The following is a 22,979-nucleotide window of genomic DNA, read 5'->3' as shown; positions in this document are numbered from 1 at the left end:
CCCGAGTCCGAGTGGACCTTCCCAAACCCACGACACGCCCCCTCGGTCCACTCCAGGATTGCCTCGCCACCGAGATTCGGAAAGACCGGCGGGGGGCCCTTTTGTTCCTCTAGGCGACACCAATGGACTCTTCCAGTTCCCTTTGCCCCAAATTTCTCAATCGCCTGGGGCGTTGGAGGTCTGGCGGCTGGGCTTTCCCAGCAGCCAGTCAAGCAAAAAGCCTCCGGGGAGCCCACGGCGGGGGAGGGGCCAAGGCCAAGCAAATCTGCCCTTTCTTTTCTTTTCTTTTCTTTCTTTCTTTCTTTCTTTCTTTCTTTCTTTCTTTCTTTCTTTCTTTCTTTCTTTCTTTCTTTCTTTCTTCCTTCCTTCCTTCCTTCCTTCCTTCCTTCCTTCCTTCCTTCCTTCCTTCCTTCCTTCCTTCCTTCTTTCTTTCTTTCTTTCTTTCTTTCTTTCTTTCTTTCTCTTTTTAAATATTTTTAGTTGTAGATGGACACAATACCTTTATTCCATGTCTTTATGTGGCGCTGAGGATCGAACTCATTCCTCACTCGGGCAAGGAAAGCGCTCTACCTCTGAGCTACAACCCCAGCCCACTCATTCCTTTCTTAAACAGCATCTGAGTTGTCAGTACCAGGTTCCTTTCTTGACTGGGATGGTTCAGAGACTGTGGAGGAGAGAATCAATTTTGACTCAATATCTTCTATAATGGAAATTGCGAGAAGCATTGTGATGATGAGGGGCGGCAATATATATTGAAAAGTGCTTAAAAACAAATAGATTCCACTTCCGAGCTGTGTGGCCTTGTTCGAGTCACTCAACCTCTCTGAACCTTCGTTTTAACCTCTACTTAATGGCTTTGAATTAAAGCTCCGCCCCTCTGGGATTCTAGGTCTCCTAACACAGTTCCTCCCCTCTGGGATGCTAGGTCTCTTGACAAATCAAGTCCGAACGTGTAGGTTGCAAGGGGTGGGATGAAGGGGAAGCCTTCCTGGAAGAGGATTTAAGGAGGGAAGGAGGGGGAATGGAAGGAGAAAGGAACAGAGGAGCGCTTGCGCAGTAGACTCCTCACGCTCTCTTGCCCCGCCCAGATCCTTCTCTGCAGCAGGGAATTGCAGGCGTCGCTCCACCTATCCCAGCCCGGCTAAGCGACACCCTCCCCTTCTCCTTCCTTCTCTACGGGTCGTCGCCCTCCGCCCGCCCCCACAACCGCCCAATCGAGGGCGGAAGTAGGACAGGTCCTGCGAATTCGTGACGCCTGCGGGGGCGTTCTACCCATCCATTGGTCCCGTTCAATCCAAGTCCCGCCCCCCAAGGCCCGTTCCCCCACCTTCTTTCACGTCCCTCCCTCGCTTCTTGGAGAGGGGGCCACATCCAATCAGTGTTGGCCTCGGCCGCTCCGAGGAGGCGGTCCCATGGTGCGTAATCGAACCCCGCCCGTCTCTCGGGCAACGCCCCCTCCTCCGCTCCCGAACGGAAATAGCAGGGCACTGGACCAATCGTAACGGTGTGCCTTGGCGTTGCGACCAGTGAACGAGGGAGCAGGGGCGACGACGGGCCTGACAGACAGAAAGAACAGCCAATGGCCGGCTGAAGGCCCCTGACGGCTGTGCGGGGGGAGGGACCGAGGGCGGTCCACGGCCTGCCCAGCCCGCCCGCTCCCAGTCCGCCCTCCCCCTCGGCCGGCTGGGCTCCTCGGCGCGCCTGGGGTCCTTTCCGCCCAGTGCCCGCCTGCCAGCCCCCGCCGTGCTGTGCCCTGTCCGGCCAGGCCTGGAGCCGACACCACCGCCATCATGCCGGCCGTGTCCAAGGGCGATGGGATGCGGGGGCTTGCGGTATTCATCTCCGACATCCGGAACTGTGAGCTCGCGGCCGGGGGACACAGAAGACGCGGGGGAGGGGGCAGCGTGGAACCGAGGAGTTTGGGGGTCACACAGGGACCCGGGGCATGGAAAGCCTCTGCGTCGAAGAGAGGGAGAATAGGAGAGTCCTGGTGGGAACTTTAGGGTGGGGGAGATCCAGGGGCTTGGGGTGTCATAGAGTGCCTCCTGGGGTGACGACACGGAGTGGCTATCGGGGTCCGCCGGGTCTCGGAGGGCAGGAGGCAAGTGAGGTCCCGGGATAGGGCCCTAGAGGCGTTCCCCGGGAGTGATGAAAAAGCTGTTGGCTCCTACAAACCGCGGGGTTGGAGGGATCCCTGATGGAGACAGAAATGGAAGGGGGTGCTCGGTGGGGGTACCCTGTGGGCTGGTGGAATGGGAGACGGCCAGAGGGGACCCAGAGGAAGTGGAACACAGGCAGCCTAATGCGCCAGGGCTTGAGGGTCCGGGAAAGGGGGTGTCACAGAGGGGAAGGGGCTAGATAGGTCATCGAGGCTCCTGGTGAGTGGCATCAACGAAGCATAGGAGTGGCTGGAAGTCCATGGACTTCCGTCGCAGAGATGGGAAGTGGGGGGGACTATGGAGGGGCCTTGGTGAGGGATAAAGAGCCTCCAGAATGGGGAATTGCTTAGGAGATATGGAGGACAGTGGGGAGCAGGCTTGACTGAGGGAAAAGGAGGGGCCCAGGGAGTGCAGAAGGGAGGGACCCTTTAGAATCTTAGTCGTAGAGTCTTGAGAGATCCTGAGACCTGGCACAGGGGCCTAAAAAGGCATGTGGGAGCTGGGGGGGATGTGCCAGAGGCAGGAGAGCTTGGACCTCAAGGAACAGGTCAGGGAGCCTGAGGGGTTTGTGGAGGAGAGATCTGTCAAACCCAGGTAGGGGAAGCCTCGTTTCAGAGGGAGGCCAGAGGTCAGGGAGCAGGACAGGCCTGCGTCTGGACCCTTCCCTGTCTGATCACAGCACTATGGAGACAGTGATCCGCACCAGGAAGGGTGGCCGGGTCAGTGGGACGGCTGGCAGCAAGTCAGCTCCAACTCCTGGAAGCAGCTGTTGGTGTGTGGAGCTGCTGGGAGTCTTCAGAGCTACATCCATGGGCTTTGGGCTCAGCCCGACCTGGCTTTGAGTCTGAGCTCTGCCACCCCATAGCTGTGTGACCTTGAATGAGGGACTTTGGCTCTCAGTTTCTTCATCTGTCAGGGGGGACTGCTGATCACACCTTCCTGAGGGTAACTGCAGTAACATGTGAGATCTTCCACGTGTCAGGCTCTCCGTGGATCTTGGCTGTGTTATTCGGCTGGATCTTAAAGGGGGATTTTGTGAGGTACCTGCTTATTGTTTTAGCATTCAGTAGTCATGGAGGGACCTGGCATTTAGTAAGTGCTCAGTGAACAGGAGGGGTGGAAACTTGGGTTTCATTTGGAGGAATGATGATGTGGTTATTATGAAAAGGGTTGGAGCTGTAAGGCATGGTAGACTGGGGGGTGGGACAGCTGTTAAAGGGAGGTGTGCCTTGCTTCAGTACCTACCATTGCTGTGTCTCTCGGCAAACCTGCAAACCTTTTTTTTTAGGCTCAGCCTTTTTGTCTGCAAACTCCATTAATAATAGCTTCTTTTCCCTAAAAGCTCATTCATTCATTCGCTCAGCAAATACTTGAGATCCCCACAGTGTACTGAGCCCTGTTCTCAACACTGGGGCTGTGGCTGGGAACAAGAACCTCTGTTCTTGGAAGCTTCCATTCTCTGGGGGAGATAGATAATAAACAGAGAAGGCAATAAATGATATAAAGTCAGATGACGACTGGTACTGTGAAGAAAAAGTAAGCGAGGAGGAGAGGGTGCTGAGCACAGGCTGTGATACAGAGGTGACATCTCAGTGGAGATGACCAACATGAGGGAGCAGTTCCTGTGGTTTTGGAGGGAGAGGGTCCAGGCAGGGAAACCATGTGTTCAAAGGTCCTGAGGTTACAGCATGGTCAGTGTGTGTTCAAATAAGAGGGATGAGCTGGGCACGGTGGCGCTTGCCTTTAATCCCATTGCCTCTGAGGCAGGAGAATTGTGAGTTCAAAGCCAGCCTCAGCAAAAGTGAGGTGCTAAGCTGTTTAGTGAGACCCTGTCTCTAAATAAAATACAAAATAGGGCTGGGGATGTGGCTCAGTGGTCAAGGGCCCCTGAGTTCAATATCCACTACCCCAAAAAAATAAAATAAGAAGGAGGAGACCAGTGTGGCTGGAGCCAAGCAAGGGAGAGGGGGAAGAGATGAGGACAGAGGGGTGAGCCGCCAGTAGTGCTTTGTGGACTGTGGGATAACTTGGCCTTGCTGTTGGTGAATTGGGAGCCACGGGAAGATTGTGAGCAGAGGAGGGATGTGGCTGAATGATGTTTTAAAATAATTTCTCTGACTGCTGTGAGAAAAATTGTCGCGGTTTGGAGTGACACCATGAGCCAAGGAGAGTGTATGAGAGAGGTAGGCTGGATGGCGAGAAGCACTGGGCTTGGGGTACATTGTGAAGGAAGAGCTGAGGGGATCTGCCAGGTCCTGGAGGTGGGAGTCAGGAAGGAAGAGAGCCCTGAGCTCACCTGAGGCTGAGGCTGGAGGGAGGCTTGGGTGTGGGCTCCAGAAGTGGAAGTGCTTGAGCTACTGGAAGGTCAGGGTCGCTCCTGTCCTCTTATCAGCAAGTGTATGTGGAGGGGCTGATAGGTTTCCAGTCTTATCCTGGCGTTGGGGACACAGTGGCAAATAGGACAGTTGTGTTCATGCCCCTGTGAAGCTACCAGCCCCATGGGAGAAGATGCTGTGAACAGATGGCAGCTGTCCTCACAGACTCATGCATGGATGCTCATGGCATGATTCCTGATAGCCAAAAAGTGGAAGCAACCCGAATGTCTAGCAGCTGATGAACAGATAGACAAAAGGTGGCCTGTCTCCACTGTGGAATATTACTGAGCCATATAAAGGAACACAGCACTGACGTGCCACAGCACAGGTGGGCCTTCATGATTTAGCCAAGTGGAGGAAGCCAGAAGCAGAAGGCCATACGTGTGTGACTCCCTGTAGCTGAAATGTCCTGAATAGGAAATCCACAGAGACATAAAGAAGAAGGAGCTGGGCTTGGTGGCGCACACCTGTAATCCCCGCTGCTTGGGAGACTGAGGCATGGGGATTGTGAGTTCAAGCCAGCCTCAGCAACAGCGAGGTGCTAAGCTGCTCAGTGAGACCCACCCTGTCTCTAAATAAAATACAAAATAGGGCTGGGGATGGGGCTCAGTGGCCAAGTGCCCTTGAGTTCAGTCCCCGGTACCAAAAAAAGAAAGAAGATTGGTGACTGCCCAGCATGGTGGCAGGGGTGTGGTAGAGAGTGACAGCTCCAGAGTACAGTCTTAGGGTTAATGAAACGTTCTGGAATTAGCGGTGATGTTTGCACGACATTGTGAATATACAGACTACTGAATTTCACAGTAGACATGGTTTCTAAAAAGTGGGAAACATCTGGGTGTGGTGGCCCACGCCAGTGATCCCAGCTACCTAGGAGGCTGAGGCAGGGTGACCATAAGTTCAGAGCCCACTTGGGCAACTAACTTAGCAAGACCCTGACTCAAAATGAAAAATAAAAAGGATAGCATTTGAAATTCAGAGGTAGAGTGCCCCTAGGTTCAAACCCCAGTAGTGCAAAACTAAAGTTAAATAAGTTACAAAGTGGAGATCCCAGCAGTTCAGGAGTCTGAGGCAGGAGGATCATGAGTTTAAAGCCAACCTCAGCAACTTACCAAGACCTTGTCTCTAAATGAAATATAAGAAGGGCTGGGGATGTGGCTCAGTGGTGTGGTTGATGCTCCTGGGTTCAATCCCCAGGGCCAAAAAAAATGAAGAACATCTGTGACTGCAACTGTTATAACCCCATCAGGGAGGAGAGGGCCACAGTGTTGAGAAGCCGGGACTCTGATGGATTGCAGGGCTCAGGCCAGGACTTGCTTTGCAAGACACTGAAAGCCACGTAGGCAGGATGTGGAGGAATGAGCCAGGCCAAGGGCAGTGGAGAAGAGCTGTGAAAGCAGAGGTGGCAAGTGCAAAGGTCCTGAGGTCCATTTGAGGCTGTGAGGAAAGGCCTGTGGAGCTGGTACGGAGAGGGATAGCTTTGACTTTGGGGAGATGGGCAGAGGCCAGGCTGGTGTTTCTCTTGGAGGGTACAGGGGAGTGGGGAAGTCCAAAGCAGGTGTGAGGGAGGAGAAGGGACTAGGAGTATGCGTTAGGGAGCAGGAGGAAGAGCATGGAGCCATCCAAGGGTGGGGAGCAGGAGGAAGAGAAGCAGGAAGAAGAGGAGCAGGAGGAAGAGCGCAGAGCCATCCTGAGGGCGGGCGCCCTGGGCTCTGGAGGGCTGAAAGGCTGCCTTTGAGGAGAGGAGGGAATACTTGTTCTGCTGATAAGAGGGAGAGATTGAGGCCAGCCCAGCCTGAGGGCGTGGTTCTGTCCTGCCTTGAGCGGGAATCAGCTGAAGTCCTTTATCTGACAGGGAGCTGCTGGGGCCAGGGCTGAGGCCGCCTCCTATCCAGGGCCCCACTTTCCCCAGAGCAGAGTCTGGCTCTGGAGGGGCCGGGAGAGTTTGCTGAGCGTCAAGCGAGTGACGCGAGTGGAGTGCTGATGCCACCGTGTCCTGAGCTCCTCTGTGAGGCAGAGCCCGGTCGTGATCCATTGTGTTGTGACATCTCTCCTGACCCTGGAGCTCAGGACCTGGTCTCACCCACCCCCCTCCCCGGGTCCCCAGTTCTGCCCTCTGCAGTCCTGGCCCTTGGGAGGCTTCAAGAACCAGCCTTCACTGAGCACCAGCTGGCACCAGGCACGGGCTTGGGGATGGTTCCAGCAGGGAACAGGGGCGCAGTGGTGCTCACACTGGAGGACGGAGGTGGACGAGTTTTCGAGGAACTCTGAGGTGTCCAGATGGGTAGCAGTAGGTGTTGGGAGGAGACTAAGCATGCAGCAGGGCTGAATTTGGGTACCCTGTTCTTATCTGGGCTGGTCAGAGTCTGGTTGAAAGGGTGGTCTTAGAGCAGGGAATCAGCTTGGTAGGTGAGTCAGGCAGGCCTAGATCTGTGCAAAATCTGAGGCTGGACTGTGCCTGGGTATAGAAAGAGCTCAGATGAGGAGAAAGAGGCATGGGTGGCAGAACAGGACATTCGGCCACAGAGGGACCAGTGCAGAGGTGCAGGCCCTTATGAGCTGTGGAGAGGACTTTATTTTTACGCTGAACCCCTGGGAGCCCTGCAGAGGGGTTTGGAACATGGAGGGCATGAGAGCTCATTCAAGTTTTCACAGGCTCCCCTGGCCACTGTGGAGAGGGCAGAGAGATACTAAGTGCCACTTTGATGGTGCTTCAGCATTAGTGAGCCTTTGGGGTGACCCAACCCCAGGTCTGCACTTCAAGGAACTAGAGAGATCTGAGTCTGAACCCCAACCCCCACCGCCCCCACCGCCTGGGTGTTGTCTCATGGCCTTGGTCCACAGATCAGAGTTCAGCACCTCGTCTGTGCCAAGCGGCGTAGACCCTGAGGACATGCCAGGACAGAGGCAGCACATACATCCCTGCTGTCAGGGCGCTGGTGTCCACGTCCTGGAGGGGAGGGTCTGCACATCAGCACCCTCGCATCCTCACACTTTGAGCTTGGCTTAGGCAGGGAGTGACAGGGCGCGGCCTTGTTTAAGGAGAATATATTTCCTCACTCAGGGATGGCAACTTCGTTGACAATGTGAGCAATGTGTGATCCAGAGCTGTAATGCAAGCCACATGTATGTTTTAAGTTTTCTCACCACGTTTAAAAATCAAAACTCCCAATGAAATTTATCCAAATATTGTTTCAATGTGGGATCTATTTATTTTATTTTATTTTTTTATGTACCAGGGATTGAACTCAGGAGCACTAGGCCACTGAGCCACATCCCCAGCCCTATTTTGTATTATTTGGAGACAGTGACTCACTGAGTTTCTTAGCATCTTGCTTTTGCTGAGGCTGGCTTTGAATTCACGATCTTCCTGTCTCAGCCTCCTGAGCCACTGGGATTACAGGCGTGTGCCACTGTGCCTATCTAGGATCAATTTATTTTATTTTATTTTAATTATTTTGCAGTGCTGAGGATTGAACTCAGGGCCTGTGCATGCTGGGCAAGCACTCTACCACTGAGCTTCATCCCTAGCTTATTAGTTTTTATTATTAATTTTTCTGTACCGGGGATCAAACCCAAGGCCTTGTATATGCTAACTAAGCAAGCATAATACCACTGAGCTTCACTTCCAACCCTAGATTTACTGATTGTGGTTTATGTTCCTTTCTTATACTAAGTCTTCAAAATCTAGTGTGTATTTCATACTCACAGTGAATCTCATTTGGGGACCTGTAGTCACAACAGAATCAATTTCTTTGGATTAAGATTTCTTGGGGTTGGGCTGGGGATGTGGCTCAAGCGGTAGCGCGCTCGCCTGGCATGCGTGCGGCCCGGGTTCGATCCTCAGCACCACATACCAACAAAGATGTTGTGTCTGCCGAGAACTAAAAAATAAATATTAAAAATTCTCTCTCTCTCTCTCTCCTCTCTCACTCTCTCTTTTAAAAAAAAAAAAAAAAGATTTCTTGGGGCTGGGGCTGTGACTCAGCAGTGGAGTGCTCGCCTTGCACATGTGAGGCACTGGGTTCGATCCTCAGCACCACATAAAAATAAACAAAATAAAGGTATATTAAAAAAAAGTTACTGGGCTGGGGATGTGGCTCAAGTGGTAGAGTGCTCGCCTCACATGCATGAGGCACTGGGTTTGATCTTCAGCACCACATAAAAATAAAATAAAGATATTGTGTCCACCTAAAAATAAAAAATAAATATTAAAAAAAAAGTTACTGACAAATCCTTCATTTAGGAAAAAAAAAAGACTTTTTAAAAAGTATAGTTGAAAATGTAGATTCACAAAGTTCCCAAGTGGTTCTAGATACACTTTTTCAGTTACCAAATTTAGGATCAGTTTTTAATAAATTAAAATGAAATAAAATGAGGAATTGAGTCCCTTGGTTGCATTGGCCACGTTTCAGATGCCCAGTAGCCTCTTGTTGTTGGTGGCTTCCATTTTGGGGATGGAAAGGCCAAAATGTCACCAGGGTCTAAGCATCTCCCAGAACCCAGGGCCCTTGAGGTTCGTGCGGGGCCTCGTGGAGTGCAGTCCCCGAGGGGACTTCAGGGGCTCTGTGGTGCTGCGCTGCTGGATGCCCGGGTTTCCTCCTTCAGAGCACGTTGGTTCCTCCAGGGCCGGGGCCAGCTTGTCGGGATGTCTTCGGTGGTAGTGACAGTCCCACCCTGATGCCGCAGATGCTGTGGCCCACGTGCTCGGGGTGGCTTTATCTCCCCTGACCAGGAGCCCCACGCCAGGCATCAGCAGCGCCCTCCACTCTGCCGGCTCCAGCCAGTGGTGGCGGGGTGGCCTCCTTGTCGCTGCACGCCCATCACAGCGACAGCCGCAGGCTCTAGAGATGCCGCTCCTCCCGTGGTTCCCCAGCACCCACTGGAAGAGCAGAGGCTCCGCAGTCTGGCCGGCCTCTGGCCACCCCTCTGTCCTCACTCCCAGTGCGGTGGTGTGAGTGCTGTGCCTCCGGACCTCCGCCTCCCCTTCGCCTCCAGGCCGGGGTGCATGCTGGTCCTCCTCCCAGAGCACACCTGGCTCGTTGGGTCCATTCCAGCCTCCCCTTCTGACCCTCGAGCCCCGGGAGCTGTACCAGGAAGCTTCCTCCCCTGTTTGATTCCTGCCGCCCAGCCTCCATTGTTCTTACCTCAAAACATTGCCCCCTGTTCCTGTCTCCTCCCCTCCGGGCCAGGGGCTCCCGGTGCGCAGTACACATATGAGGAGGATCTGAGTTCAAAGCCAGCCTCAGGAACTTAGTGAGACCCTCTCTCTAAATAAAATATAAAAAAGGCCTGGGGATGTTTCTCAGTGGTTAAGTGCCCCTGGGTCAGTCCCTGGTACCAAAAAGAGAAAACAAATCTCTTCATGAGTGAGAGGATCCCTTTAAATCTCCCTGGCATGTTTGCATGCTGCCTAGGATGGGGAGCTCATTCCCTGTTGCTGGCTGGTCCTGGGTGCTGGGTAGACCTCCTTGTCATTTAGCCTAGTCCATTGTAGCTCTGTTCAGCCCCATCTTGCCATGTGTCACTCACCAGCCCCAGTATGCTGTCCCTGGGTCCCCTAGATCTTTACCTAGGCCGTGTCTTCTGTTTGGGAGGCCTTGTGCTTTTGCTTCCTCTAGATTATTTTCACAGCAAAGTATGTCAGTTATGCAGAAGATGGTACCAAATAGATGGGACAATTTAAAGAAAATCACACACACACACAGGCCCTCTGTTCATGAGTGTCTCATCTGGATTCAACCAGCTGCGGACCAAAAATATTTGAAAAAGAAATTGTGGGGTACTGAACAGGTACAGCCTTTTCTCTCGATACTGTTCCCTTAACACTGCAGCCTAGCAGCTGTTTTGTAATTTTTACTGTTAGGTCGGTTTGAGGTGGCGAAGGGAACAAAGCCCCAGGTGCCCACAGACAAGCAGTGATAGCCACCTGTCAATCAGTCGCTTCTCCTGACTAATCCTGGAAGGGCATGGATCTCAGCAAGATCCCCCGACCAACCCAGGAGGACAAGGGACCCTTAAAACCTCCCTTTCCTGTCCCAAGCCCTCCCTTCCTCCCTAAGTCCAATCCAATTCCAATCTGGCTGAGCCTGGGCGCGATTCCCCGGCCCATTCTGTTCTGTTGCACTGGAGGGTCTCTCCCGGGAGCAAATCTCAGTAAAGCCTGTTCAGCAGCTTAAGTATTCTAAGTCAGGTAGAGAAGGCGGAATCATTCAGAGGATACGCTGCGCCATCGTGTGAAGGACTTGTGGATCCTTGGGTTTGGTGTCTGAGGGGTCCTGGAGGGCCGCTGGAGAATTTCTTTAAAGTATGTATCACTTGAGGAATATTAAAAGACTATACGTACATACACATATTTGTAGATATATTTAAACCCACTTTAATTAGATGAACTTAAGGAATTTATTTAATCTTTATTTTTTTCTTAATTTATTTTATGTGTTGCTGAAGATCGAACCCAATGTCTCATGCATGCGAGGCAAACGCTCAACCACTCAGCTACAACCCCAGCCCTTTTTTTTCTTAATATATATTTTTTTTAAAGTTGTAGATGGACACATTATTTATTTATTTATTTTGTATGTGGTGCTGAGGCTCGAACCCAGTGCCTCACATGTGTGAGGCAGGCGTCTACCACTGAGCCCCAGCCCCAGCCCCCCTTGAGAAGCTTTTGAAAGTGGTTTCGACACAAGCCAGAGAGGGCTTAACCTGGGACACTCCTGCTGTGCCAATCTCCAGGTGGCAGAGTCTAAGCATCTTATGCTGTGTGGCCCAACTATAACACGTGTCGATTTTCTTGCCCTACAGAATAATTTTCAGGCAAGCCATCAAAGTGGATGTGTGGTCATACTTGAGGCAGGAATAGACCAGAGCAGGCACACTGGTGACCAGTGTGCCTCCTCTGTCACCTGCTCTGTCCTGCCCCGAGGGAGGTGTTGCTAACTCTGGCCACCCTTGTTGGCACACCCTGCCAGGATCTGTTCCGTGCCCCTCTGGTGACTGCTGCGGAGCCCTCCTCATCTTTCAAGGCCTCCTCAAATGTCCTCTCCCCTGGAAGCTTCCACCCAGGCCCCAGGCCGCGCCTGGGCAGCTTCTGTCCCTGTGTGTCTTACTGAGGTTGACTGACATGTTGCATGCTTGCCCTCACGGGCCAGCACTGCCCAGGGCCCTGCCTAGACCAGGGCTCCCGGCGTCATCCTATTCCAGTCTGGCCTGTGAGACTACAGGAAACTTATAATTAATAAGTTAAAAGGATCAGGTGGCCTCATGAGGCTCGTGGTGAAGTAGTGGTTTTCTTGATTGGGCCCCAGAGAACTCTCACCCTGGTCCCAACCATCTACCCATGTTTTTGGTGGTGGGGGAAGGGTACTGGGAATTGAACTCAGGGCTCTCAATCACTGAGCCACATCCCCAGCCCTATTTTGAATTTTATTTAGAGACAGGGTCTCACTGAGTTGCTTAGCATCTTGCCATTGCTGAGGGTGGCTTTGAACTCACAGTCCTCCTGCCTCAGCCCCCTGAGCTGAGCCAAGCCCACACCGCACTGGCCTGTCCACCCTTTCTCAAGTGTGGGGAACGGATCACTACATTGCACTTCCCAAGACCCATCATTCACATCTTTTTTCTTTTACTGGGGATTGAATCCAGTGGTGCTTTACTACTAAGCTATATCCCCAGCTCTTTTTTTTAATTTTTATTTTACAACTTGGTCTCAAAGAGTTGCCCAGGCTGGCCTTGAACTTGTGATCCTCCTGCCTCAGCCTCCTGAGGTGTAGCCACTGCGCCCTGCTCATCATTCACCTTTTGATGGACTTTACTGCCCCTTGGCACATGGAGCTGCTGCCCTTGAGGCTGGCCTGGGAGACAGAGGCGGGTGCAAATAGCCATGACCTGTATGTCTTCCCCAGTAGCCCTGTGTTTCATTAGAAAGAAGGGGACAAAATTAACTTTAATACTGTTTCTGTAACCCAGTGCATCTGAAATAGTATCATTTCAACATGTAATGAATATTGTAACTTTATTTTTACTTATTTATTTATTTTGTGGTGCTGGAGATTGAACTCAGGGTCCTATTCGTGCTAGGCCAGCACTCCACCACTGAGCTACACCCTAGCCTGATATTTTAACATTTTAATGAGCAGGCGCTCTGTAAATCTCTGGTTATTTAAAGGGCAGAAACCTGCTCTGACCCGTATCTGGGCCACCTATGCCTGGCCCCCAGGCGGCTCAGGTGTGAATGAATGAAGGAAGGAAGGAAGGAGCGAGTGAGCACATGTGCCATTCTTCTCTAGAAATTCTGCCTCGCCCCACTCCCAACTCCTGGAGACGCTCCCACAAGCCCCACTTCAGATAGCCCTCCTCCAGGAGGCCCCTCTGATTCAGGGCTGTGGGACTGCTGCAGGGTGGCTAAGCTCTCCGTCATGTGTCTGTTGGGTGCCACTCTGGGACCTGTCAGTGCTAGCATCAGAAGGGGAGCTGCCATTGGGCATTCAGAACCTGAGAAGCCAACCAGGGAGCCCCAAGTTGTAGGGGCGACAGCAGGAGGAAGAGAGGGTGGCAGTCACAGCTGCCCAGCGGGGTGATCAGCCAGCCTCCATTCCCTCCAAACCTCTGAGGTAGAGACCCCCAGGCAGAGATTTGGTTCTTATAACCCAGAGGCCAGAGAAGCAAGAGAAGTGAGGGCAGGTGGCCAAACTCTGCCCTAACCAGCCTCCTTCTCCTCTCCCCAGGTAAGAGCAAAGAGGCTGAGATTAAGAGGATCAACAAGGAACTGGCCAACATTCGCTCCAAGTTCAAAGGTAGGTTGACCCCTTGGCTGTGAGGGAGGAAGGAGCTGGGAGCTGGGGGTGTGGGGATGTGTCCTGAGATCCTCACTGTCAGCTCTCCTTTACTCCTTCCTCTGCCCCAGGGGACAAGGCCTTGGATGGCTACAGTAAGAAAAAATATGTGTGCAAATTGCTCTTCATCTTCCTGCTTGGCCATGACATTGACTTTGGACACATGGAAGCTGTGAACCTGCTTAGCTCCAATAAGTACACAGAGAAGCAGATAGTGAGTCCGGGGAGGAGGGCAGGGGTCTGGACCCCTGAGTCTGAGGGAGGAGGGGCTGGAAGTACAGTTCCAGGGTCTGAGGGTTGGCTCTGGGGCCACTTGGTCACAAGGTTCCCAACCTTTCATTTTCCTCCCGGCCCAGGGTTACCTGTTCATCTCTGTGCTGGTGAACTCAAACTCTGAGCTGATCCGGCTCATCAACAACGCCATCAAGAATGACCTGGCCAGCCGCAACCCCACCTTCATGTGCCTGGCCCTGCACTGCATCGCCAACGTGGGCAGTCGTGAGATGGGCGAAGCCTTCGCTGCTGACATCCCCCGCATCCTGGTGGCTGGGTGAGGCACTGAGGATCCATGGGGGAGGAGGGCTGGGTGCCATGAGGTGCAGCCAAGGAAGTTGTGTCACCTGTCTGAGGTCTCTCAGCCAGGCTGTGGACCGCCAGTAGGCTGGAACCTCAGAGGTTCCAGCAGTACCCCTGTATTATCTCTTCTCTCACCAAGCTGACGGGAAGGTATGAGGTGGCTTCTCCACAGAATCACGGGGCTTTTTCTTTGATATATGGAGCTTTAGCATCTAGTATAAAAATGGTTATAATCTTACTCCTGCTGCTTCTCCATTGATTTAAGAAACATGTATTGAACAACTACTTTGTGCCAGGCACCATACTGATGGGTGGTTGATATCAACATGACCAGAACATGGTCACTGCTCTCCCAGTTTCACAGGCCAGAGTGGAAATGAATATTGGTGAAATCATTGCAGAATGAAATGTGGTATTCATCTTTCAAACTGTGGGGTGCAGGGGCATATATATGTATCTAACAGCGGGAGATCAGGGAGGGCTTCCTAGAGGAAGTGGCATCTATCTATCTCTGTGTGCCCCCTTTTGCATGCTAGGGATTGAACCAGGAGTATTCTGCCTCTGAGCTACATTCCTAGCACCCCCCACCCTCACCCAACTTTTAAGACAGAATCTCAGTAAGTTGCTTAGGGCTTCACTAAGTTTCTGAGGCTGGCTTCAAACTTATGATCCTTCTGCTTCTGGAGTTGCTTGGGTTACAGGCATGTGCCATTGCACCCAGAAGAAAATATTCTTTTTTTAATATTTATTTTTTAGTTGTAGGTGGACACAATATCTTTATTTCATTTTTTTTTTTGTAATATGGTGCTGAGGATCGACCTCAGTGTCTCATGTGTGCTAGGCGAGCGCTCTACCACTGAGCCACAGCCCCAGCCCCCCAAAATATTCTTTAATAGATCCGTGAAGTAGCCAGAAAATAAGGGACACATAAGACCCCATGCACAGGGGGATGAACAGAGTGCAAAAGCCAGATTTCGCTGGTCTGAGTGTTGGTTTGAGGACCCTGCAGCCTCCTGGACCAAGCTTGTCCAAGAGGAGACTCCAGAAGGCCACACTTCAAAGTGAGAGTGACCTAGAAATAAATCCCCTTGGGGACTGTATGTAAAATCACCTGTCTCAAACCTTGGCCCAGAGCATCCCTGAGACTGGCTTTTAGCCTGATTTTGTATGACCTTGGTAGTCCAAACATCCCTTAGTTAACTTTTAGTTTAAAGTGATCCTATCTTCAGCCCAGGCCTCAGGGATTTCCACAGATGAAGCTCCAGGTCACATGATTAGCTCACATTCACAAAATCACCAAACACAGGACATGAGACACCGTGAAGGAGAACACTACAGTAAAACTAGAAAATAATACCAGAAAGGAACATAAATATACTTAATGTGTTTCAAGAAATTAAGAGAACTAAGTACTAAGCAGATTTAAAAAGAAATGAAAAATGTCATTAAAATAAGTGATCCAGTTTAACAGCAGAGCAGATGTAACCAAAGCAAGAATTAGTGAACAGAGAGTAAAACTAAGGATTTAAAGTAATCAGAATATAGCCCAGAAAAATCAAGAGATGGAGATTTATTTTTACTTTTTATACACATATGTGCTTACATACATACTGGGGATTGAATCCAGCAGAGGCACTTTACCACTGAGCTATATTCCCAGTTCTTTTTACTTTTATTTTGAGATAAAGTCTTTCTCAGTAGCTGAGGGTTTTGCCAATTTGCTGAGGCTAACCTTGAACTTGTGATCCTCTTGCCTCAGGAGCTCCCCAAGTTGCTGGGATTACAGTTGTGTGCCATTGCATGTCGCTGAAACGGAGATTGATTGATTGATTGGTTGATTGATTGATTGAATTTTTTATTTATTTTATTTATGACAGCAGGATGCATTACAATTCTTATTATACATATAAAGCACAATTTTTCATATCTCTGGTTGTATGTGTTTTTTTTATTTACATATGACAGCAGAATCCATTACAATTCAAAATAGAGATTTTTTTAAAAAGAAATTGGAGCTGAGGTAGAGTGCTTGCCTTGCATGCACAAGGCCCTGGGTTCAATCCCCAGCACCCCAAAAATAAAAAAAGAAAGAAAGAAATTGGAGCTAGGTAGTGCTGCATGCCTATAATCCCAGTGACTTGGGAGGCTGAGGCAGGAGGATGCCTTTTTTTTTTTTTTCTGTCTTTGATAGATGTGTCCCCAGACCATGGCAGTAGTTGTGTCACATGGTGGCAGGAGACGGGGAGATCTTCATGTATCTCGCGAGGTACCAATGGCTAGTGACTCTGGGGCCAGCTTCATTTGGTGTTGAGGTGTGAGGAGGTCAGTTCCAGCATAAGCCACTAATTGCTCATCAGTTTGAGGCAGTCTCAGCATTTAGCAAGACCCTGTCTCAAAATTAAAAAGGCTGGCTGTAGCTCAGTGGTACAGTGCCCCTAGGTTCGATTACTAGTACACACACACAAAGAGAGGGAGAGAGAGGTTGGGCTGAGGCTATAGCTCAGTGGTAAAGTGGTTGAGTGCTTGCCTAGCATGTGCTTGATCTGTGTTTGATCCCCAGCACTGTTAAAAATAAAAAGAGGGGCTGGGGTTGTGGCTCAGCGGAGAGTGTGTGAGAGACCCTGAGTTCGATCTCAGCACCACATAAAAAATAAATAAATAAGTGAAATAAAGGTGTTGTTTCCAACTACAACTAAAAAATAAATATTGGGGCTGGGATGTGGCTCAAGCGGTAGCGCGCTCGCCTGGCATGTGTGCGGCCCGGGTTCGATCCTCAGCACCACATACAAACAAAGAGGATGTGTCCGCCAAGAACTAAAAATAAATATTAAGATTTTAAAAAAATAAAAATAAAAAATAAATATTAAAAAAAAATAAAAAAGAGGGGCTGGGGTTGTGGCTCAGTGGCAGAGCGCTTGCCTCGCACATGTGAGGCACTGGGTTCCATCCTCAGCACCACGTAAAATTTAAATAAATAAATAGAATAAAGTTTTTTTTAAATTTTTTTTTGAGAGAGAGAGAGAGAGTTATAGTATTTATTTTTTAGTAAAGATAAGAGTCATAGAAAACAGACAGTGATACTCACCTGTCATTCCAGCAACTGGGGAGGCTGACGCGGAGGATTGCAAGTTCAAGGCCAGCCTCAGCAACTTGTGAAACCCTTAGCCCCTGTCTCAAAATAAAAAATTAAAAATTAAAAAAAAAAGACTAGGGATGTAGTTCAGTGGAAAGCTCCCTTGGGATCAATCCCCAGCACCATAAAGAGAGTTCTAGAAGACAGAGGTTAACATACTGCCATTTGGAATTCTGGAATGAGGAGGGGAGAGTGTGGCAGAGGCACTGTTTGAGGAGATAATGGCCAAGACTATTTCAGAATCAGTGAAAGATGCTGATCCCCAAATTCCAGTAGCACAGGAAATCATAGACGGAAGTCCAGCGGGTGGGTGGGGGAAGCAGGAGACAGCCAGGCACCGAGGCTGTGTTGGAGCTGGGGCGGGTGGATCAGCCCTGTAGCAGTGTGGCGGTTAGAGACAGGTGTGCTCTGGAACAGTGACAGGAGAGGAGGGAGGTGAACTGGTAGGTGGGTGACAGCAGACTGGCATTGGGATGACGGAGACTGGGGAAGAGCCTGGCCCTGGAGAGGAGGAGCCTTGAGCTGGGAGCACCAGTGTTGGGTTGGGCATCTGCACAGAGATGTCCATGGGCTGCTGGAGCCTGAGGAGTCAGGGCCAGAGTGGGAGAGTGAGTGGCAGCCACCAATGTGCTTACCCCTGCCCTGCTGTTTAACACTTCAGTTTAACCTCATCCTTCCACAATGTCATTTTGACACTGAATCAACATAAAAAATTATTCATGAGCCATTTTCTGGACATCCTGTTTTGTCGCTGGGTCTTTGGAACCTGGCATGTAGTGTACACATGCATCACGTCTCCTTTTGAACTAGCCTCAGTTTAAGTGCTCAGAGGTGACACGTGACTGGGGGCTACTGCACTGGGCAACCTAGGAATAGATGGTAATTAAAGTCACAGCCTGGATGAAGTCCCTGGGAGCAGGGGATGTGACAGGAAATAGAAGTGACCTGAAGGCTGAGCTGTGGGGTGGAGACAAAGAGGAAGCACAGGCGGTGACACAGGACACTAGGAGCTTTGGTGGAGGAAGGAGTGGTTGGTGGTGGCAGCTGCTACTAATAGTTTCTATAAGGTAAGGACAGGCAGTCAGCAGGTCACCTGCTACCTGAGAAGGGCAGAGGCCAGTGTGAGCAAGGGGCAGTGTCCTGCCAGGGTCAGGGGCCAGGGTGGGGTAACCTGGCTCTCCACTGACCTCTGGGCACTAGAAGCTTGGCCTTGCAGCACCTGGGGTGTGAAGGAACTTCTTTTTGGGGGGGGTGGGTACCAGGGGCACTTGATCACTGAGCCACATCCCCAGCCCTATTTTGTGTTTTACTTAGAGACAGGTTCTCCCTGTTTCTCAGTGCCTCGCTTTTGCTGAGGCTGGCTTTGAACTTGCAATCCTCCTGCCTCCACCTCCTAAGCCACTGGGATTACAGGCGTGTACTGAAGGACATTGAAATATATATATATATATATATATATATATATATATATATATATAAGAGAGAGAGAGAGAGAGATAGTTAGACACAATATTTTTATGTTATTTATTCATTTTTTTAAAAATATTTTTTAAGTTGTCAGTGGACCTTTATTTTACTTATTTACATGCGGTGCTGGGAATTGAACCCTGTGCCTCACACAGGCAAGTGCTCTACCACTGAGCCACAACCCCAGCTCCAATTTACTCATTTTTTTATGTGGTGCTGAGGATCGAACCCAGTGCTGCGAGGCAAGTGCTCAACCACAGAGCTACAACCCCAGCCCCTGAAGGAACTTTTTTTAAGGGTAAACTTTTTAAAAAGTTGAGACACAATTCCCTATCTTAGCATGTATAATTAAGATGTTGTCCATCCTTCACAACCATCAATTCCTCACCTCTACCAAGAGACCCCCTTCCTGTTGACAGTCACCCCATCCTCCCACCCCTTCAGCCCCTGTCTTTTTGCCTCCGTGGCTTTGCCTGTCCCAGACCAGGGTGCCTCTGCCTGGCTTCATCCTCTCGGCATCATGTGCTTCACCCAGGTGGCACTTATGCCAACATCTGTTCCTTTTTCAGGCCAAGTAATACTCCACAGCAAGAGAGTATCTTATCTGTGCATCAGAAAGGTGGCACCTTTTGGCTTCTATACATGATGTGCTCCTCTGTGTCCCCTTTGGTCTGTGTCCCTTTGTCTCCCTTCTCCAGGGTCAGTGCCTAAGAGGGGAATTGCTGGTATTTGGTATCAACACCTTTTTGAAAAGGGAAATCAGTGAGCCACATTCTCCCTTCCGTCCCTCACAGAATCCCTTGCTTCTCCACCCTCCTTCCCTGTGCCCATGAATTCAGGGGTTTCTGCCCTGGGATTTGCTCTGCCTCCCTGGGTGGAAACTTGACCGAAACAGCACAGCATTGATGAGTAGCTCTTACTCCTTTATTTGCTTTCAACTGCATTTACTTCCTGACCTGTAAATGCAGGACTGCCTCCTTGGAGGCTGCGGTTAACATAGGGAGGCCCTTGGAGCAGAGTCCCCAGAGCAAGCGCTGGGGTGGAGCCGGCCGCTGGTGGGAAGCACACTGACCACTGACCGCGGTGTCTGGGGCCCACCTTCAGCTGGCTTCTGGTTTTAACCCAATGCTCCAGGGTGGTGGTCCCTTACCAGAGGTGGCCCAGCTCCTCAGAGTGCCAGTCCTGTGGCCACCCTTAGCTGTAGGCTTGAGGCCCGTCTCCCTGCCTTGCAGACGTGGGGCCTGGAGGGCGCTGCTGTGCTGTGCATGTTTCTCCTGCACATCTGGGGAAGCAGCTGGGTCCCAGCCTTTGGCTCGGGTCAGTCTCCCCTCCTAGGACTCTGCCGCGTGCCTCTGCCACCTATTGGGTCCTTTCTGGGGAGAAACCCTTTACTGAAGGCCCCAGAGGCCCAAGCACCTCCCCTGTGCTCGGCCATACCAGCTTCCTAGACTCCAGCCCTCTTCACCCTCAGTCCTTCTGGGAGTCCTCTTTCCCTGCGGAGGAAACCAGCTTGCCCATCATAGGGTCCGTGGTTTTCCCCGGGATCACACACCACAGCCAGAATGTCCAGCAGGTGTGTCTGACCTCAGAGCCTTGGAGAACCTTCTGGAACAGCACCATTTTCTTAGTCTTGCTCAGGACTGGGTAATAGTCCAACACAGAGTCAGCCCCCGAGGTGGTGGCTTAAACCGAGCTGATTCTCTCTCAGTTCTAGAGTCAAGTCCGAAGTCCCAGCCTCCCGGAGCTGAAAGCAACCTGAGGGCAGGGCTGATCCTTCCAGAGGCTCCAGGGGAGAAGCCATTTGCCTGCCTTTTCCAGCTTCCAGAGGCCGCCTCATTCCCCGGCTCCTGGCCCCTTCCTCCATCTTTAAAGCCAACTTCAGCAGGCGGGGGAGTAGCCCAGTGCTCGCCTGGCACGTGCCAGGCCTGGCTTCATCCCCAGAGTCATAGAAAGAGCCAGCGGCGGCCTCTCCTCCTGTGGCCTCTGCTTCCACCCTCACGCCTGGTCTCTCTCTGACTCGGACCCTCATCTTTCCCTCTTCTAAGGGCAGAATCCAGGATCCCCTCCCTGTCTCGGGGTTCTTAGTCACATCTTCCATGTCCCCTGTTATTCACCCACCCATCCATCCATTTATTCATTTATTGATACTTGACCTTGAACCCCAGGGTGCATTACCCTGAGCCACATCCCCGGCCCTTGTTCTTTTAAGACAGGGTCTCACTAAGGTGCTTAGAGCCTTGCTGTTTCTGAGGCTGGCTTTGAACTTGTGGTCATCCTGCCTCACCTCCTAAGCTGCTGGTATTATAGGAGTGTGCCACCGCACTCAGCCGTTAGTTTGTTTTATTCAGTGCTGGGGATTGAACCAGGGCCTCATGCATGCTAGGCATGTGCTCTGCCACTTTGAGCCACATCCCTGCTCCTGAGACCCTTCTGAATGTAAGGGAGCTTGTTCACACGTTCTGGGATTAGGAGTTGGCACCTTTGGAGACCATTATTCCGCTTAATACAGTAATTGATAGGTGGGGAACAGGGTCCCACATTTCAGAGGATAATATGGAGGCTCAGAGAGAGAAATGGACTTATGGATGTCACACAGCTTGGGCCCTCCCTGGCCTCTCTGGATTCCAGTGCCACCTATCCACTCAGCGTCCTCCCAGGGGTCAGTACCCTTCTAGAATTGAACTTGGGTTCCCACTCAGAGCCCTCCTCCTGCCCAGGCCCCCCCACACTCATGTCACGGTGTCACCACTTACCACATACGTCCCTTGGGTCAGAAGCAGATCCCCAGCGGGCCGCCATGCCCTCTGCATCCCTGCCTGCTGGTCTGAGCACCTTCCCCTCCAGATGGGTGTGCGCCCTCCTCCGGCCTCCCTGCTTCTGCTCTCGCCTCCCACGTCCTCTTCTCCACATGGCAGCCAGAGGGACCTTTGAGCAAATGGCAGATCTGGGGATCCACGCTCGATAATAGTACTTATTTCTTAGTTTATCGAGAAGATGAAATAACAAGTTCTTCCGCACAGGGTAGCGCCCCCCATGTCGGAAGGGCCATGCGGTGACTGGCTGCTGTCAGGCTGGGATCCCACTGCTTCTCGCTCACCACCCCCAGCAGCTCCCTCGTCACCTGTCTGGGGTCTTTAGCGCTCCCTCCATCGCTCACTGGGCTGCAGCCTCTGGCCCTTCCTGCTTCTCCCCCCACACAGCCCTCCGCCCACCCTCGTGGGACTGAACCAGGGGCAATCTCCCACTGAGCTATGCCCCCCCCCCGGCCCTTTTAGCCTCTTATTTCGATAAGTTGCTCAGGCTGGCCCAGCACTGTGGTCCTCCCCGCTCAGCCTCCTGAGCTGCTGGGAGCACAGCCGCGCCCCGGTGCACTGCAGATGTTTTTCTGTCTTTCCTCCCTGACTTGGTTTTCTGTACCTCTGTTGTCGGAGCAGAGAGGCTCCTCCAAAATCATCCCTGTGCCTCGTGCTCCCACTTGCCTCTGTGCTGTGCACACCCCGAATGCCGCCCACCTCTTCTGTGTCCAGGTGCAGTGGGCCACCCGCTGGAGGGAAGTCTTAGGAGGACAGACGTGCACTGAGGTGGCCCCACTGTCCACCGGGCCTGCAGCAGTGCCTGTGTCTTGGGAGGTGCTTTGGAGGTGTGGTGGATGGAAGAAGGCGCAGCGCCAGGCTGGGCACTTTGCTTAGTCCTGGCAGGGACCTAGGAGGTTACTGAGGAGCAGCCACTTTGCAGATGGAGAAACTGAGTCCCTGTTAGGGCAGCGCAGGTTGGATCCCTGTCCGCCTGACTTCCTGCATCCCTTGCTGGCCATCGGCAGCCTCAGGGGAGGAGCAGGAGAGGAGGAATGTGGGGAGCCAGGTTGCACTGACCGCTCCCCCACCTGCCCTGTGCTGTGTCCCCACAGGGACAGCATGGACAGCGTGAAGCAGAGTGCGGCCCTGTGTCTGCTGCGGCTCTACAAGGCCTCGCCTGACCTGGTGCCCATGGGCGAGTGGACGGCCCGTGTGGTACACTTGCTCAATGACCAGCACATGGTGAGGCCCTGGCTACTGCCCCAAGACCCGGCCCCTCCCAGCTGCCCTGAAGCCCCAGCCCACCTGGATGCCTGAGCCCCCTCCTCTTCCCTGATATCACCCAGGGACTGGAGACCCTGATCTGGTGTCCCTAGTATGCACTACCCACCCACCTGTCCAGAAACCCTCTCACCTCCATCCCAACATCCCCTGGCTACCCAGGGATCATGTCCTATGACCCTGTCACCCAACACCCATCCCTGACCCAACCCCTCAGGAAATGTCAGCCTGTTTCCGACTCCCAGAGACCCCCAGCAAGCCCTACCTGCAGAGACCCCACTCCTCACCACCCCAGGGCTCCCAGCCCCTCCCTGGTCTCCAGCCCTCCAGGCTCCTCACAGAGATGTCGGGGACCTTCC

At 51.9% G+C, this 22,979-nt stretch overlaps 1 protein-coding gene across 1 annotated transcript in view; it reads left to right on the top strand.

Moving 5' to 3' along the window:
* Window positions 1-1,647: 1,647 nt before the first annotated feature.
* The window catches only part of Ap2a1 (adaptor related protein complex 2 subunit alpha 1), a 33,884-nt gene continuing 12,552 nt past the window's right edge, over window positions 1,648-22,979 (top strand). Inside the window, exons 1-5 of the mRNA XM_077792838.1 lie at window positions 1,648-1,857; window positions 13,261-13,329; window positions 13,440-13,582; window positions 13,725-13,918; window positions 22,452-22,581. Coding sequence (XP_077648964.1) covers window positions 1,791-1,857; window positions 13,261-13,329; window positions 13,440-13,582; window positions 13,725-13,918; window positions 22,452-22,581 — 603 coding nt within the window. The 5' untranslated portion in view covers window positions 1,648-1,790. The remainder of the gene's footprint in view (window positions 1,858-13,260; window positions 13,330-13,439; window positions 13,583-13,724; window positions 13,919-22,451; window positions 22,582-22,979) is intronic.

This window comes from Urocitellus parryii, chromosome 15 (genome assembly GCF_045843805.1).
Source record: "Urocitellus parryii isolate mUroPar1 chromosome 15, mUroPar1.hap1, whole genome shotgun sequence".
Classification (NCBI taxonomy): Eukaryota; Metazoa; Chordata; class Mammalia; order Rodentia; family Sciuridae; genus Urocitellus; species Urocitellus parryii.
The sequence above is the reverse complement of the archived record's forward strand: the minus strand, read 5'-3'. Positions and strand labels throughout refer to the sequence as shown.